We start from the raw sequence: 17,375 nt of genomic DNA, 5'->3' as shown, positions 1-17,375 counted from the left end.
TTGTACCAATAAAGTTAATTTTCCAGAACTAGAATTAGAGCAGAATTTGGAATTGATTCTCTCCTGTTGTGTTGAATGGAGGGGAAAAGTCTTTGTTAATGACTCAGAATTGCTCCCCTTCGTGTATCCAGCATGGAGTGCTTCAAGGAGTGCAAGCTGAAGGCACAAGGAAGGATGGGAAAGAATCCTAGTGACTTGGGATGAGCACAAACTGGAAAACAGCGCCTTGTAGCAGTTGAGTCTCTCTGTATTGAGCATCTATTATGTGCTGTGGACCGCACACAGAAGCCTAGGGGGGTTTCTGGCCCTCTGGGGTGAGATGGCTGCCTGAGGGAGGCCCAAGAAGGCTCAGGTGTGGGGCTCTGGGGGGAAAAGCTGACAAATGAATCCAGCTTGACTGGAATCAAAGGTCTGACTAGGTTGAGGTCAGATCACAGCTACCACTTGCCTTTTCCTCCCTCTGCATGGGGGGCCTTGATTTCCCAGTTAAGGGTTTGAGCCTGTATTTGGTAAGCCACGAGAATCATTGGAGCGTCTTGCATTGTTGAGTCGAGGGAAGACAATTTCGTTCATGGGCGGTCTGGAAATAATAGCACCTGTTTTCAGTTAACAGTTTTTTCCTCATATTTTAGAAGCAGGGTTTAGTGGCAGAAAGACCACGCTTAGTTCTATGATGTCCCGAAGTTACTTTGTGTCTCTGACTCTGTTTCCACATTTGTAAAATGGGGCTTATATCTGTCTTGGAGGAACATGGGGACAATTAAATTAACCATCCCTGCTCCCTAGACTCAGAGCCAGGCACTCCTTTATTTCCAGTCCCTTGCTGCTCCCCAAATAGTTTGTACATTTCTCTCGGAAGAACCTTTTTATTTTCCTCTAAGAGGTCTTCTGGATCTCGCCCCTCCTGCAAGACACAGTGGGTGTATACTCAGTGTCTTCTAATTTGTGTTATTTTAGAAAGTTTGGCCTTTGGTGAATTCTCATTAATGTGGTAGAAATAGAGATAAGACGTCTCCTAAACAAGCTTTGCATCTGAGTAAGGGAAATTTATCTCGTCCCTGGGAGTCCTTTGAATTTACCAGGTGCTGGATCTTGTCTTCCCAAGGGAAATGCACTCATGTATTTCCTTTAAAATTTTTTCTTCTAACTTTGAAACAAGCCTGAAAACCTTGGCAGGTGTTGACCCGAGCTAATAAGGAAAGGTCCTGGAGAGGCTCACTTCCTTCCCTAGAAACCCGGGCGGGCCGGGGAACGGCAGCCTGGAGACGAGGCATGAGCTTGTTGCAGACCAGTCGCCTCGGAAGCGGATATGGGCCCTGCAGGCACCACAGAAAGTTGAGAGTGGGGTTGAGTGTCCTGTAGTGGGAGTAACCAACAAAGACACCTTGGACAGCTGATGCTTAGGGAGTCAGATACTTCAAGCAGAAGCGAAGGAAGGTCTTAGTTCCCTCAAAAGTGGGGTGGGTTGGTTCATGTTCGACATTAGATCAGCGTGATGGTAAATCATGACCATGATGAAGGCCTCACACTCTGCAGTTGGACTGAGTTCGACAAGGCAAGTTACCTACCCTCCTTGTGCCTCAGTTTCCTCATCCGTGAAATGGAGATAATAATGGCTCTTGCCTCTTGCGTTATTAGGAATTTGAATGAGGTAACATTTGTGAAGCACAGAGAACAGTGTTCGCACGTAGTAAGCACCATACCGAAGTTTGCTTGGTCCATAAACGTGCCCACTGAATTTTGTGAGCTCTAATTTTAACCAACTTGCTGTGTGTCATTTCTTTCCTTCAGCAGATATGTTTTTCCAAGGGCTGAAATGCAAATGTAAATACAAGATCTGGTTTCCTGGAAAGTTCTTTAACTTTATATTTTCCAACATAGTTGCAGAGTCCGCTGTTAATACTCTTAAAATTCACTGGGAATTGCAGGTAAAGTGTTTTCCTGGTTTTTCTTATCTGAAGACTATTGGCTTCAAGGTATTTTTCATGACGTGTTTTGATAGGTGACTATTTTTTTTTGTATATTACCCATTAATAAAACCTTGTCTCCTCAATTGTAAGTTATCATGGATTCCCTCAAGTATTTTAGGATTCATTTCAGATGAGAGTTTACAGACAACCATACTGAATTCTCTGACAGTCCTGCAGTCTCAAACATTCTTTTTGTCTGTTAGGCTCAGAGCCGTTAGAGAGCTACAGGTTTTCTTTTTCTAAGAGGGCTGTTTCTCACATCAAAAGAAGTTAAATATTGCGAATTCCTACCTCCATCATTGCCTTAAGGATTACTCCTGAATGGGTTTGCATAGGAATAAGATAACGCCTAGGTTCATATGATAACTTCCAGGGTTAATGACTTCTCCTGAAGGCGTGTGAGCAGTGTGACTCAGGGGGGATGGCTGCTGCTCACCTTCCCCCTAACCAGGAAATTCAATGGGACCATATGTGTAAAGCGCCACCATAAAGTGCCACCTGGCTACGTGGGTCTTCAGAATGGCAGCCATTATGATTTGGGGAAAGGTATCAGAATGGATGTGGTTAAATGCCTGTTTTAATGTCCTTACCCCTGGGCCTGGCCGACCTTTGCTGATTTCATAATTGCAAGGAAGTCCTTATTAAAAACATTTCTCTGGTAACTGGAGTGGTGACGGGGGCGGGGGGCTCTCCTGTGCCCGTTCCCTCTGCGGTCTGCCCCGCGGTGTGCTCTCGGGTGTGGGCTGGCTGCCACCCTCACGCAGCGCACGTAGCCCTGTCACTCAGCCGTCACTCTGCTGGCCGAAAGCCAGGCCTCCCTGGGAAGGGCCGCCTTCCCAAACCCAAACAGCCTGTATTGATATGTCGATGTTCCCGGGCCTGTTTACTGTGCTTAATTGCAGGGCTCTGGCTGAATCCCCTCCAACGAGAGGAATTAACCACAATTCAGAAAGGAATGATAATAGTCTCTTTAAATTCCTGGCCTTTGAGAGTTTCAGTGGCTTCTTGCGGGAGGGTGAGTCACTCAAGTTCATGCATGAAGTGCAGGATCCTCTGGAATAGAAGCTTGGTCTAGTACAGCTAGACTTTACAGGCCTGTGAACCTTCTGTGATTTTATGAGGACTTGTGTGTGTGTGTGCGTGCGTGTGTGTGTGCGCGCGCACGCGCGAGGCCAGCTCTGTAATGTAAGAGTCTCAAGGAACTGTTATCACTGAGCTAGGAGAAGTTTCCAGCGTCTGGGTAGTTGTTGATGGTTGTTTGCATGACCCTGAAGCTAGGACCTCAGAGTAGACTAAAATGGTGAAAAGGTCGACGTGAGGACAGGTCTCCCAGTGAAGATGGCAGATCCCTTGCCCTTACGGGCACGATGCTGTTGGGGGACCAGAAGGGCCGACAGACCCCCCTCTCCAGAGCAACTGAGAGGGCTATAACTTCTTTTCATTCTCAGAATTACTGAAGTTCCTGCATTGCTACAAAATTCAGGTATGGGGGCGTGAGGATTATTGTTCTAAATTGGAGGTGAGGTTATAGGTAGCAGTGTTCTGGGTACCTAGGTTCAAAGAGGAATTTTTAGTGTGGATTTAGGGCAAATGAGGAAGGCAGAAGTCGTTCTCACTGTAGAAATAGAATAGTAGAAAACATTTTAATGAATGACTTGGGGTTTGTTGAAAGGCTTGCCTACCTGACAGATGTCTGACTGTCATTCTGAATCTGAATTGTCTGGTCAGATGCTGAAACTTTGGGAAGGGGAACCTGGTAGCTGGACACAGCTCATGTTATTGCCCACCAAAAGCCTATTTCCCATTTCCCCCTCATTTTGTTACTTCAGCCTTTCACTAGAGGCACCAGGAGGAAGGAAAAGCTAGGCTTGCTCTTAACCAGTAAGATAGATAATAAGTGAGATGCCAAGATAACTTGGTAGTTTGCACAAAGTTTCCTACTTTTTTCTTGAAAGTGCTTGCATGATCTACAACTGATTTCTTTATGCCAGTCTAGGTGAAGTTAGAATGAATACATAAAAATCCTAAAGCATTTTTTTCTCTTTTTGTTTTTTTTGAGGAAGATTAGCCCTGAGCTAACATCTACTGCCAATCCTCCTGTTTTTGCTGAGGAAGACTGGCCCTGAGCTAACATCTGTGCCCATCTTCCTCTACTTTATATGTGGGAGGCCTGCCACAGCATGGCTTGATAAGCAGCATGTGGGTCTGCACCCGGGGTCTGAATCAGCAAACCCCGGGCCACCGAAACAGAACTGGCAAACTTAACTGCTGTGCCACCTGGCCGGCCCCTTAAAAAACTTTTTATGCATCTGAGCTGTTCGTCATCACATGACAGCTTACTTTTTGGTTCAATGTCATAGGAAAGATGGGATGGGCAGCAAAGTGAGCTTTGTTCAGTGGCATTTTCTTGAACTCTTGGAGAAAGCCTTGCACAGTTGCTATCATCTTGTAAAGATGCCTTATGAATATAGTGCTTTAGGAATTTAAGTGACAATGGTGGGTCCCACAAGATATCCTTGAAGATTACACACTCCTGAACAGGGAAGATGAAGAAAGGCTAAAGCAATAATTCCAGTTTGCTTTCCATGTCCTCTGGATTTAAATTCGTTGCCCCTGTGAAGGATTTTTGGAGTTCTCTTATCTCACCCCTTGTCGGAGCCAAGTGGAAAATAGTGGAAAATGACATTTTGGCTTAATTTATCTTTAGATTTTTTTTTTTTTTTGGTGAGGAAGATTAACCCTGAGCTAACATCTGTGCCCATCTTCCTCTATTTTATATGTGGGACGCCTGCCACAGCATGACTTGATAAATGGTGTGTGGGTCACGCCTAGGATCCAAACCTGCGAACTTGGGCTGCCGAAGCAGAGTGCGCAGACTTAACCACTATGCCACCGGGCCGGTCCCTAGATTTTTTTTTAAAAGAGCAAAACTTGCAAAGGTCATTCTCCTTCTGGTTTTTCTCTCACTCCAGCCTCTCCTATGGTGCACCTGCATATAGCAGTTTGAATTCTTAAAGATTTTTTATTTTTGTTTTTCTTTTTAAAAGCACACCATATGTGCCTTTTTTCCACTTACTAACAAACCGCCCACGCCCCCTGATGAATTACCAAATAGTGTCCCTTCCTCATGGATGCCTTTATGAATATGGGACATAAAGGTACAACCGTGGGGCTGCTCTGCTCACTGTCCACATTAAATGTAAGTGTTAAAATATGTGTGAACACAAATGTCCCAGAAAAATAAGCCTGGGAGTATAGCCTTCAGCTCCTCCACCTACAGCTGATTAGAAACATTGGAAGTTTGTTACCTAGGCTGTTGTCACCCGAATATAAATTAGACTCATTTCTGGCCAGAAAACTTCGGCTGTTACATTCTCCACTCTGATGAGTTGCTAGGCTGTTTCTCCAAGCCGAAGAAGGTGCGTGGTCTCATGTCTTTCTTCTCAAGTCTTTACACATCTAATTCGCTGCACAGTAAGCATCTTATGATGGAGAGGAGAAGGATCTGGGGTCCCCATTGCTCTGTCCAGAGCAGACATGAGGGAAGGAGTAGAGGGGAGGGAGGTGTGGAGGAGGCGTGTGGAGTGCGGATGGCGCTGGAAGATGGGGCTGTGCCTTGGGACAGGAAGCGTCTGAGCCTGGTGAGGAGAGACGGGGACGGTGCCCACTTGGAGCTCCAGAGCTATTGCAGAGTAGCCTGACTTCTTAGGAGACCTCAGACGGCGATCTCAAAATTCGACAGGATGTATTTTTTGTGGCCCTGATTTAAAAATTGGGGTCAAAAATATTCAGGACAGTTTATATACAGATCCCGTTCGGTTGCCTGCTACTCTGCTAAAATCTGAAGATTTTGTAACACTGGGCGCTCACTGCAAAGGGCAGCAGATTCCCTGGTGTGGTAGCATCGCACGTAGTTCAGAGTTCTGACACATAGAAACCTGATTGGCTACAGGCATTTAGGTTACTTGCCAACGCCCAAAGCTGTTGGAGTTTGCCAGCCTGGATTTGAAGTCACAATGCACTTAAGTAGAATTGGATTCCTGAAGGGGAGACATTCTGGAGCCCCAGGTGGGGGGAAGACAACGAGCATATCATCAGGTTTAACAATAGCCAACGTTAACCAGCAGTTAGTGGGTGCAGGCCTGCACTACACATTTTAATGGGTCGTCTCCTTATTCCTCATAAACCCATTTCACAGATGAGAAAACTGAGGTGTAAAGAGCTTAAGTACAGGTTATTCTGTACTCAGGTTGCATTTTATTGAAAGTATGTTCTGCTCGAGACCATTCATAATTCAAAACAAATCCTTACAAATTTTGCCTGGTATTTCTGCTTAGCAGGTAGAGGGGGCTAGCATTTGGCAGTGGACCGAAATACCAGTTGAAAGGTCACTCAATCAGACAGCTTTGAAATTATGCTATTCTTGACAATTTTTAAAAATGGATTCACATTTATTGCAAATTTTGCAAATAAAATGAGAGCATTAAAATCAGCATTTTAATTTACTGAGTTAAAATTCACGTAAATGCCACCTTATTATAACTTGTTTAAGGTCAAGTCATACTAATGAATCTGACTCCAAAGTCATGAGAGATGTAAAATACAATTCTATAAAAATCTCTTGGGGCCAGCCCGGTAGCGCAGCAGTTAAGTTCACATGTTCAGCTTTGGCCGCTGGGGGTTCGCTAGTTTGGATCCTGGGTACGGACACGGCACTGCTTGTCAAGCCATGCTGTGGTAGGCATCCCACATATAAAGTGGAGGAAGATGGACACAGATGTGAGCTCAGGGCCAGTCTTCCTCAGCAAAAACAGGAGGATTGGTGGCAGATGTTAGCTCAGGGCTATTCTTCTTCTTCAAAAAATCTCTTGTTGATTGTTGTTAGATAAGTGCTGAGTCTAACTGGAGGCTGGGCTGGGGCACGTGTACCCCTTCCCAGCTGTGGATCTAAAATGATCGTCATTGCTGAATGGACAATGGAGGTCACCGACACCAACTTTTTGAAATGGTTTATACATGCGATCTAGCATTGGAACGGACATCCTGGACTTTAATTTTTCAACTTTACCTTTGGGATTAATGAGACATGGTTTTTTATGAAGCCAGCTTGACAATAACTGTAACAGATCCACTGTTTTCCACCTGTGGCATTTGGGGAGCAGATTTTGTGACTTGGATTTGGCTGTATATCTGTGGACATCTTCAGAGAATCCGTACATGTGTCCTGCCTCAACGTGGCCGCCTAGGTGTCTGGAGCACACATCTCTGGTCTGGAGCCAGCCTGGGAGGGGTTCACCCCTCTGCTCATTTCCTTTCGCTACAAAGCTGTGGAGAGGCCTCTGGGGATGGTGGGAGGGGGGTGTCCACGGTGAGGTCAGAGGAAGGAATGGTGAATGCATAAGGGGACCTGTGGATTTATCTGTACATCCAAGAATAGGACTATATTGTATAGTATATGTGCTATTGTAGGTCACACTAACATGTTATTAAACCTCAGTGAATTTCAAATATTAATCCAGTCAGGAAATTTTGGCAAATAAACAGTCTACAGTAGATGTGGCATCCTTCCTATCCTCCTGATCAGTGTCATTGTTAATTGCCTGGCATATTTATCACATGATCATTGAAGTAGTCTGGCCCCCGTTCTTACTGTTCTGAAGCATTCTCCTCCTTTATACCGTCTGAATCCCTTCCTGGTCTCGTTGAGGTCTCGATAGCAGTGCGTTTGACCCGATCAGTTTCCGGGGTTTGTTTTTGCCCCGTGCACAAATTGGCACAGAAATGTGTGACTCGTCATTGAAGTGAGGCTTGCTTCTCAGTGCATCCTTAGCCTCCTGGTTTTGGACTGTGTCAAAGACCAATCAGTAGTTGGGAATGTGCCCAAGCCAAGACCCATCTCCAATGGCTCTTGTCCAGAAAACACTGATAAAATTGGCCTGTGTCATTTTGACAGGCCCACCGAGGCCCACAATGATTTCCTTCCATTGTTTCAGACTTGATGCTGTGGCTTCAGGAACAAGGAGAACGGGTGAAGATTCACTCTGGCCAGAAAAATTCTCTGTTCCTCTCGCTTAAGCAGTCAGATACTTTGCTGACAATTAGGAGTTTTAGCCTCCTAATAAATCCCCTGGAATGTGCTAGCTCCTTCTCTGTGTGTGTTTTATAAATGCTGCAATTTGTAAGGACTATATTGTTATGAGTTTGTATCTGTTTTTTCAGTGTTTAAGCTGAGTGCTGAGGCAGATAAATACTTCACAGTGCCCTGAGGAACTCTGTTGCGTTTTCTGGGGCTGATGCTTAGATCAAGTCTTAAATCTTCTCGGACTTTCAGAGGCCATATAACCCAAGCCCCTCTTTATACAAAAGAAACCGAGCCTGGGTTCACACGATCAGTTGCAGAGTGAACTAGATGGCAGGCATCCAGACCACTGACCTTTTCCTTAGAGTGGAGCTGTTTAAGAATGTAAGATTGTGTAGCGTTGATGGAGCACTTTTTCTTTTCAAGCCTTCACAGTGGGGAGAGGCTGAGATGGTGGGGAATCCAGGCTGTAATTGTTTGTGGCTTAAGTGACTTTCATTATTGGCTCAGTGGTGGCTCTTAGAATCCTAATAGCTGCTTCCAGGGATGGGTAATTACCGCATCCTCATCCTCACAGGTGACTTCTTTTATCTCTTCTTCCCCAGCTAGGCCCATCATTTCTGTCTGCTGCCAATCACCTTTCCCCAAGCCATCCTTTGCTTGGTGGTACCATCATTTGTTAAATCTTGATTGCAGTAGCCTCAAAATTCCACCTTCTGGAAGATGTTCAAGCTAACAGCCTAACTTCAGCTCTAAGACGACATTGCATTCATGTTTTAGATGTTCAAAGGCAGGATGTGGGGATTGCTAGCTGAATGGGGGTATAAAGTTTGAGAGAGATGGTGATTTAAGCTTTAAGTTCATTGCAGAGCCAAGTGACCGTTCAGCCTTATTATTCCAGTATGCAGTGTGTGTGAAGCCTTTAAAGCTCCATGCCTAGTTCAAGTTTTCAACGCTACCATGGGAGTGGCCCCCACAGCATCGAAGCTGATTCATGGAGCCATTAGAGCACAGCTTTGGGCCTCTACCTGACTGATCCTTTAAGCAATGAGACTGCCCTGGCATTTATAAGGGAAAGTACAAACTGGATTGCTACCTGCATGTTTGAAGAGAGGTTTTTAAAATGACAGAAATCTCTATTGATCTAGGTAGAACGTAAACTTACTCTTTAGAGGAAAGAGTCATTTGCTAATTCATTTATTTATTTATCTATCAGATTTTAAACAGACACCTTCCATGTGTCAGGCACTGTTCTAGTAGAATACATCAACAAACAAAACGGGAAAAATAGCCCTTTCCTCATCTTCTGTTGCCAGTTCCAGTAGTTCCAGTATCTTTCCTGCATATATCTCATGCCTATAAAAATATTTTAGAAATAGGGCAGTGTCCTGTGAAAAGAACTAGCTTTTTGCACTTTGCCTATATTTCTCTACTCCTTGCTGTAATTTTTCCATGGAACAATTAGAGATTTGTTACTCTCTTAATAGTAATCCTCTGATAGTAATTTCCAGAAGGATTGTTGGTATGGCTTCCTCCACCATTGTTCTAAGACAGTGGGTGATTCAGTGATTCGGGAGTCCTTGTTGAGTAAGCATAACCCCTAAACTCCATATGGAGCGATTCTGAATTTGTGGGTCTAGGGTGGGAACCCAGAACCTGCTTTTTCCAAAAGGAGCATTGAAGAAAGCTCCTAATGACAATGTAGATGCGTTACTGTCTAAAATGTTTTAGAGCTATGGAAATATTGTTGACCCACTTTCCACTGGGCTGAGCCATGTGGTGTTACTTGGCTGTTAATCTTACATGCTGAGGAGTCCAAATTTATGTACTGTACCTGCAATTAAGAAGCCAGCAGCCACCTATAAATGTCCCATAGCACCCAAGGAGACTGTGTTACTCAGCTGTTCACCAGTGGGAGAAGGTTGTTTCAGCTTTGTTAACCAGCTTTCTTGGGATTTCTCCATAGGCGATGGTGGCTTGCTACCCGGGAAATGGAACAGGTTATGTTCGACATGTAGACAACCCCAACGGTGACGGCCGCTGCATCACCTGCATCTACTATCTGAACAAGAATTGGGATGCCAAGGTACTTTGGAATAATGGGAGGAGAGTGTGGGGTTAGAAACTGTAGGAAAGGAACTCAGATGACTCAGAGATGGGTTAGGAGTTCATAATTCCTGCTGATAAAGCTTTTCTATTTTACGTTTTCCTTTTTCCCCTCCCATGGTATTAGTACTTAAGCTGATGAGATGAAAATAATGGATATAAAGTTAATTTGATGGAGGGTACGTAGGGTCGTTATTAGGTTAGAAGAGAATTTCTTATTTTAGGAATGGCAATCAATGTTTTTAGTCTAATCCAGAGCTGAGATGACTGTCAATGCAGAATAAGATATATACTTTTCCCTTCCAGCAGCAACATTGAGCGGATTCCACAAAAATAGAACTGTGGGCTATAAAATCATCCCCAAGCGAGGTTTCCCACACAGTCCGTTCTCTTGGGGTGATACATCTCATTGGTGGCTGCTTGCCATGGTTTACTACAGTTGTGAATGCCAGAGGCTTTATGGCTGATTTTTATATTTTGGAACTTATAGATAGATAGCGATATGAAGTCTGGTTCCACGCTTACAAACGTTTGTCTGGAATTTGTATGCTTTCTGAAAGTTAAGGATGATTTAGGAGTCTGAGAAGTCAGAGAACTTTTCAAGCTTATTTGGCTTTTGGACCTTCTGCGTCTCCATTTCCTGTTCATTAGGGCAGATGCTAATACTGCAGGGATATTTTATCTGGGGTCAGAAAAACTAAAGCTGGGAAGCCAGGGAATCAGTGACAAGGCTCGTCTTTTCTCCCTGTTTGGTAACATGACTGGACTATATTCCTTAGTTGTCCTGTAAAATCTTGAAAGGTGATGTTGTAGGCAAAAGAATAGAGTTGTCAGATCAGTGATAATAAATTGCAAAGTTTGAAATCGTTGAACAAATATTTGAGTGCCTGCTAGAGCCAGGCCCTGTGCTGTGGGGGGACCCTGAGCCTGAGGCCTGGACTCTCCGTTGGTGTGGGTCTTCCATTAGGACAGATCGGGGATACGTGTAAAAAAAGTAATTCAAGAAAGACAGTGATATATGTAATAAAAGGTACAGATAAGGAAGCCTGAGAGTTCAGAAAAAAGAACATGTAACTTCCAACTGATGAGATCGCATAGGAGCTGGAGGAGTTCAAAAGAAAGCTGTAAATTCTACCCTAGAAAGCTGTTAATGTTAGATTGAACCGTAGGAAATTGCTGGGGGGTTTTGTAGGTCAAAAACAGTCAAAAACTGGCAATTCTGTCTGATTCCACCTAATAGTACTCCATTTTGTATCCGTGGGCTTCATGATTGTGGGGGTGGGAAGGCTTCATTTGGTCTCAGGTGAATAAGGAGATGGGTCTAGCCAAGTCTGAAGTAAAATTTAGTACAAAGTAAAAGGTTGAAGTAAAAATTTGGAGTAGTACACACTTGGAGTGGAGGTTGAAAGATGGCATGGTTTCTAGACGAGGCTGAAATATCATTGTTAATTAACTATGTGTAAGGCCAGGAAATAATCCACCTTCTTTGTGGCCCTCAGTTACACGGTGGGGTCCTGCGGATATTTCCAGAAGGGAAATCATTCATAGCGGATGTGGAGCCCATTTTTGACAGACTCTTATTCTTCTGGTCAGACCGCAGGAACCCACATGAAGTCCAGCCTTCCTATGCGACCAGGTAATAGTCGCGGCCACGCTTCCTCTTGAGAAGCCTCTCGTACAAACCCCAGTCCCCGGAGAATTCTCTAAACTCGTGTCCTGTGCACATGAGGGACCAACGACACCCCAAAGCTGAGAGCAAACCTGTTTGAAATCAATAAAAATTGAACGGGAAACTTTGGGTTCTTTAGTACACAAAACCTAACGTCAGTTTGAACTAGCAACACATCGTTTTCCATTAGTGAGCATATTGGATTCCAAATTTCCCGGGATGTTTTTCTCTTCTCTCCTTTCTCCCCCACCACTTCTTGAAACCCCCTGGAATTGAACTACCCCCAGAGAATGTCAGCGGTCACAGATCGGGAATTCTGTCTGGTCAACTCTGGATGAGTTGACAGGTTGCTGTTGCAAGCAGAGAAGGAACCTTGAGAAAAGAAAGAGGACTTTGTCCTGACTTCTTTTCCTTTTTACCCTTTCCTTAGCTTAAAATTGGTTTGGGCTCACTGTATTCATTGTGTTCCAAGAATTGGATTTTTAAAAATCCTTTCTTGAGATCATGCACGGGAAGATTTTAGGAGTAACTGAACAACTTAGTATTGTTTAGTATTAATCTAGAGACCCTTGGCATAATCTTAATTTCGAATTCTGCCTCGCACTTACCTTTGTTTTATGGCCAAAGCTGTAAACCAGGAGGTATTGGAGGCCGGCGGTATCTGGTGCGGCTTGAATTGGGAATAGTGGTTGGGGGCAGGGAGAGAGAACTTGCCTAGAAGGATAATGACTAAACCTTAACAAGCCTAATTAAATTAAAATCACATGTGTAACGTGCCTAAGATTTATAAGTATCCCCCTCCAGAAATCACAGATCTGAGCCCCACACAGGGTTGCATATTAAATGTCAAATTGGAATGTGCCCTAGGTGAGCAGGTAACTAATTCTACCACCAAATCTGCTTGTGGCTTGTTTAATGGGGTACAGTAATTGGACTGTGTCATTCATGCCAGAATTCCCTTCTTGTTCCTAGTTCTTTGATGACCAAAGTCACAAGGGAAACGTTAGGAAATGTTGATGGGAAGCCCTTGAAAAAAAAATCAAGTGCTATAGAAATTCTAGTAGCTAATAATAATTGTAAAATGAAACTTTTTGAAAATTCACGCCTGAAATGATGGCTATTACAGTCTTTCTTATAGATGGAATAAAGGAAGTTAATGGGAATGCAGTAAATAGCTTGAGGGCATCCATTACTCCATTGCATCTTTGCCTCAGTGTCCAAAACTAAAGAAAGCAAGCCATGCGTTTTAAGGGTCCTGTCATTTAAATAAGTTATTCTTCAAAGCTTCACCCAGATGTCACCTCCTCTTCTCTGTGCTCTCCCCACCAACTTGGGTTTCCCAGTCTTTGGCAGAATGTCTCCCTTCTAGTCCTTTCTGTGTAGATCGTCTTGACTTGTTACATTATTTCTTAAGTCGCCTGTCTCCCCTGCTGGAGCCTGTGCTCTTAGGGAAAGAGGCAGATGTATTCGCGTGGTCATTTGAATTCCCATTGCCCAGGATAATGCCCGGCACATACTTGGAATTCCTTACATATTTTATTACATTTAAATAGAATTGAAACCAGAGAAGTTTATTTTAAATTAAAATTAGGATGGACTTCTAATAATAGAGAACACTTTAAATGTTGGCTTTACAAATGACTCTCATGTGAGACTTACAGTATTTTTAATTTTTTTGGTAATATTTTTAAACATATATCTGCTTATTTTTCACAGATACGCTATGACTGTTTGGTACTTTGATGCTGAAGAAAGGGCAGAAGCCAAAAAGAAATTCAGGAATTTAACTAGTATGTGTTTGATATTTTTCTGTGATTTTTGATCAAATCGTTCCATTTTATATATATTCTAATATACTCTGTTCAGTCTCAGCTGTGGCTTAGCTTCCTATAATGACATCTTGATGGGCTTAATCCTGAAACTCTGGCCTTAGCTCTGCTGGAAAAATCAGAAAAAAAGGACATCCCCCGTGAATGCCCACTGATTGGTGACCGTTTATAATAGATGGGAAAGAGTTTACTTGTTATCATTAATATTCACCTATCAAACATAACATTAAATTTTGCTCATGAAGGATTTTGGCACATGAAGGAAATACATTGGAACCCAGCTATAATGGTTAATTTGTTATATTGGTATGGGACCATACTCTTAATATAAAAACTGGGCTCGTGTAATGTAAACTGCATATGATCTAACACCATTCCTGTCCCATCCAGTCAGTATCGTAAGGCAGCATTTCCCAAATGGTGCTGTTAATCGGGTAAGTTGATTTGCAAGAAGATATATTCCTGGTCTCCAAAATGTGGGAAATATTACATACTGTATCCCTCTCTTGAAGAGTCACAGTGCTCATTGGCATATTAATCAAGAAAAAGGAATCTAAGAAATCCTGCAGTAAAGTTATAGGTCACCTTGCCTAACCCATGACTCATTTGTACTGAATATCTATTAATAACAAAGAAAACACTTTTTGCTAAGCCCTATCAGGAAGCACTTTGCTCAGCTTTGTTCTGTAAAATGGGAAATATTTACTGGAGGCTTTTGGGGTGACATTTGTGACATTAAACTCATCAGATCTGGCTCCTTACCCTCTTCATTTTCTTTTCTGTCCCCAACCCAGGAAAAACTGAATCTTCCCTCACTGAAGACTGACCGAGCTCTGAAATCCGCTGGCCTCATTCCTTTTAGTAACAGTTCCTGAATTCCCTTTAAGAGTTGAGATCCAAAGAAGGCCTCTTCAGTGACTCGGTGACAAGAACCCCCCCTATTGCTTGCATCATTCACATCCCTGTCTTGCCAATGGTACTTTGGGTTTTCTTGCCAAGACCTCATCCACCTTCAGACACTCTCTTTGCCAGATGAACTCATTTGCTAACCCCAGAAATACCTGCAGACGACCTAGCTGGCCAGTGGTTTAACTGATAGCTTTGGAAATACTGGCCATCAAAAGAAGCGCTTGGAACCACGGGCGAGGGAATGAATCCTACTTGCACTTTATGTATGCTTCCTGATTTGAAAGGAGGAGTTTGCAAAGAAGAAAAATGGTGACAGATGCCACCAAGAGGCATCATTGAAGCCTTAACAGCAGGAAACAGAAATTTGTGTCATCTGAACAATTTCAGATGTTCTTAATCCAGGGCTGTTGGGGTTTCTGGAGAATTATTACAACTTAGTGACGTTATTACCTCTAGAAAGGGCTGCTGTCATAGTCATCAATTTTTAAGTATCCTGTGGGTAGACACTCCTTTTTCTGGTCCTACAACCTGGACTTTCTGTCTCTGCCTCATTTTGCTGAAAATACAACTTTCTGATCACAGATGACAACACCATTTATTTTCTGTTTTTACTTCTTACTTAGAGAACCTAATTCTCCAGAGGCAAAAACTAGACATTAGTCGTTTTGCTTGCTTTGTTGAAATGGAATTTGAATTTAAGTTAAAGGGAAAAAATCTAGCTGGTAGTTTAGAGTCAACAAGCTCTGATGTCAAAAGACCTGGGTCTACCAACATACAATAAACATGTGCACCTTGAGCAGTTTGAGAGTGGAGATGGAGTTGGGAATGTGGGCATTCCTGTTTCTCAGTTTTCCTTTTTGAGGAACTCACCCTTCTCTTTAACAAAATAAGAAAATAACAAAAAGTAGGCTGTTGTATTTTAAAAAGGAAATGGAAATAAAACAAAAAATCCTGAAAAGCTGTTGGAGTTCTTCCACGTTTTCTGTCCCCAATCGCATTATTTCAACAGACTTGACTCTCCAGATCTACTGAGATTGGCAGTGTGGCCAGAATCTTGGAATTTGCTAGAACTGTGGAAGGTTCTACTATTGCGGTAAGCACAGATAATGCTGCCTCAAAAACTCTGTGTCAAGCACCTATTTTATAAAAGTTTCTCTTCCTAGGTTTCAATTCCATTTTCATATTTTCAAAATCCCTTTAATTTCTTGCTTGAAAAATCCCATGAACATTAAAGAGCCAAAAATATTTTCTTTTGCCCTTTACAGATATATAGACTTTCCAAGAAAGAAGCTTATTTTTTCTATTTCTGGTTTTGGAAAGTTTCCAGATAAGACTTGTTTTGATTTTCACGATGGCTCTATTTTTTCCCATAGTGCTTATCAACTTCTCACTTACTATGTAATTGACTTATTTATTATGTTTATTGTGTTGTATCCTTCCTCTAGAGAGTAAGCACAATGAAGACAGGGATTTTTGTATGTTTTTAATCAATGGAATGTATTCCCAGCACCTAAAATAGTGCCTGACACACAGTAAGGGCTCAGTAAATACTTGTCGAATAAAGTCGCTCTCCTTCCTTAGTGTTGTAATGGTTTGCTTCATTTCCTCCATCTTTGGCAGGAAGGGCTTGCTAGAATTTTTGCATACACATGTTCCTCTCATTGTTGACTTACAAATTTAAACTCAGAGTTTTAGAATGCTTTGGACATAGTGTCATTTCATATTTGTTTACCTGTTTGAACAACAGGTCATTGACCACTATGAATCTGAAAATGGAACAAAGGAGAATTCTGCCCTTCGCTATCCTGGGACTGGAGGAGTGACATGAGAGTAGCTTCAGATAGGTCAGAGCACCTTCCTCCTTCGGAACAATTTTGAAAAACTTCAATAGGATAGAAAGAAAGAGGGTTGTTTATTAGGAATTTTATATTTCGTAAAATTGTAACTTTTTTCCCACAATTACTAATGTCATGAGAGTGATAGTGACAATGTTCTGAAAGAATATCATGTCGTTCCAATAGTATGTCTTGTATCTTTCATTTTAGTCAATATTTTGCCTTGCCAAAAGATCTGACCTCTTAGGCCCTGCTTATTCCTTTCAGATAAACGTCCTGTAAACTAATAAACAACGTAACAAATCAATTTTTAATGCACTGATTTTTCAGGGCTGACTTTGAGTCCTGGAAGATGAATCTGGAAAATACGACTCTGATAGTGTCTGCTTTTTGCTTCTCTCTTTGACAGCCCACTTAGGGGAGGACTTAGCCTTGCCGAAGAAACGTTATTTGGCAAATAATCTGATCAATTTCCTGTATATTCCTGGCAATGAAATGTTAAGAGCCTACCTCAGTGTTACATCACCTATATAGTGCAGAGTCCTTGGCAGGAGATTAAATTTTGAACCAAAGATCCAATTTCATGGAGATAAAAAGTCTTACCTAAGTGCATTAAATAGATCTGTAGTAGAGTAGTTAATACCAGTTAAATGCTGGACTGTCTGAATCATGAATTATCCATTCAGACATGATTTTGTTTTTCTTCTTTAACTCGGGTTTTTCAGAGGCTGGGTCATCCTAATTTCTTTTGGCTTCTCAGTCTTGAAATTTCCTGTGTTTTAGAAAGCAATGGTGGGAAACGCCATGCTGGATCAGCAGTTTGTATAAAATAGGAGTTTGGACGTGTCAGGTACTTTTGTGTTTTATCAACTGTGAGGACAAGCACAAGGGATGTTCTTGGTAAAGTTATTTTAAATAAAAATAATGTGAAATTGACATAGCTGCAATCTTGAATCTTTTGAAAGGCATGAAAAGAAT

The 17,375-nt window shown here is 42.4% G+C and overlaps 1 protein-coding gene across 1 annotated transcript in view; it reads left to right on the top strand.

Moving 5' to 3' along the window:
• EGLN3 (egl-9 family hypoxia inducible factor 3) overlaps positions 1-17,333 on the top strand; it is a 27,974-nt gene extending 10,641 nt beyond the window's left edge. Inside the window, exons 2-5 of the mRNA XM_003363671.5 lie at positions 10,016-10,135; positions 11,655-11,791; positions 13,541-13,614; positions 14,448-17,333. Coding sequence (XP_003363719.1) covers positions 10,016-10,135; positions 11,655-11,791; positions 13,541-13,614; positions 14,448-14,479 — 363 coding nt within the window. The 3' untranslated portion in view covers positions 14,480-17,333. The remainder of the gene's footprint in view (positions 1-10,015; positions 10,136-11,654; positions 11,792-13,540; positions 13,615-14,447) is intronic.
• The last annotated feature ends 42 nt before the right edge of the window (positions 17,334-17,375 follow it).

This window comes from Equus caballus, chromosome 1 (genome assembly GCF_041296265.1).
Source record: "Equus caballus isolate H_3958 breed thoroughbred chromosome 1, TB-T2T, whole genome shotgun sequence".
In the NCBI taxonomy this organism is placed as follows: domain Eukaryota; kingdom Metazoa; phylum Chordata; class Mammalia; order Perissodactyla; family Equidae; genus Equus; species Equus caballus.
This window is presented reverse-complemented; position numbering and strand designations above follow the sequence as displayed.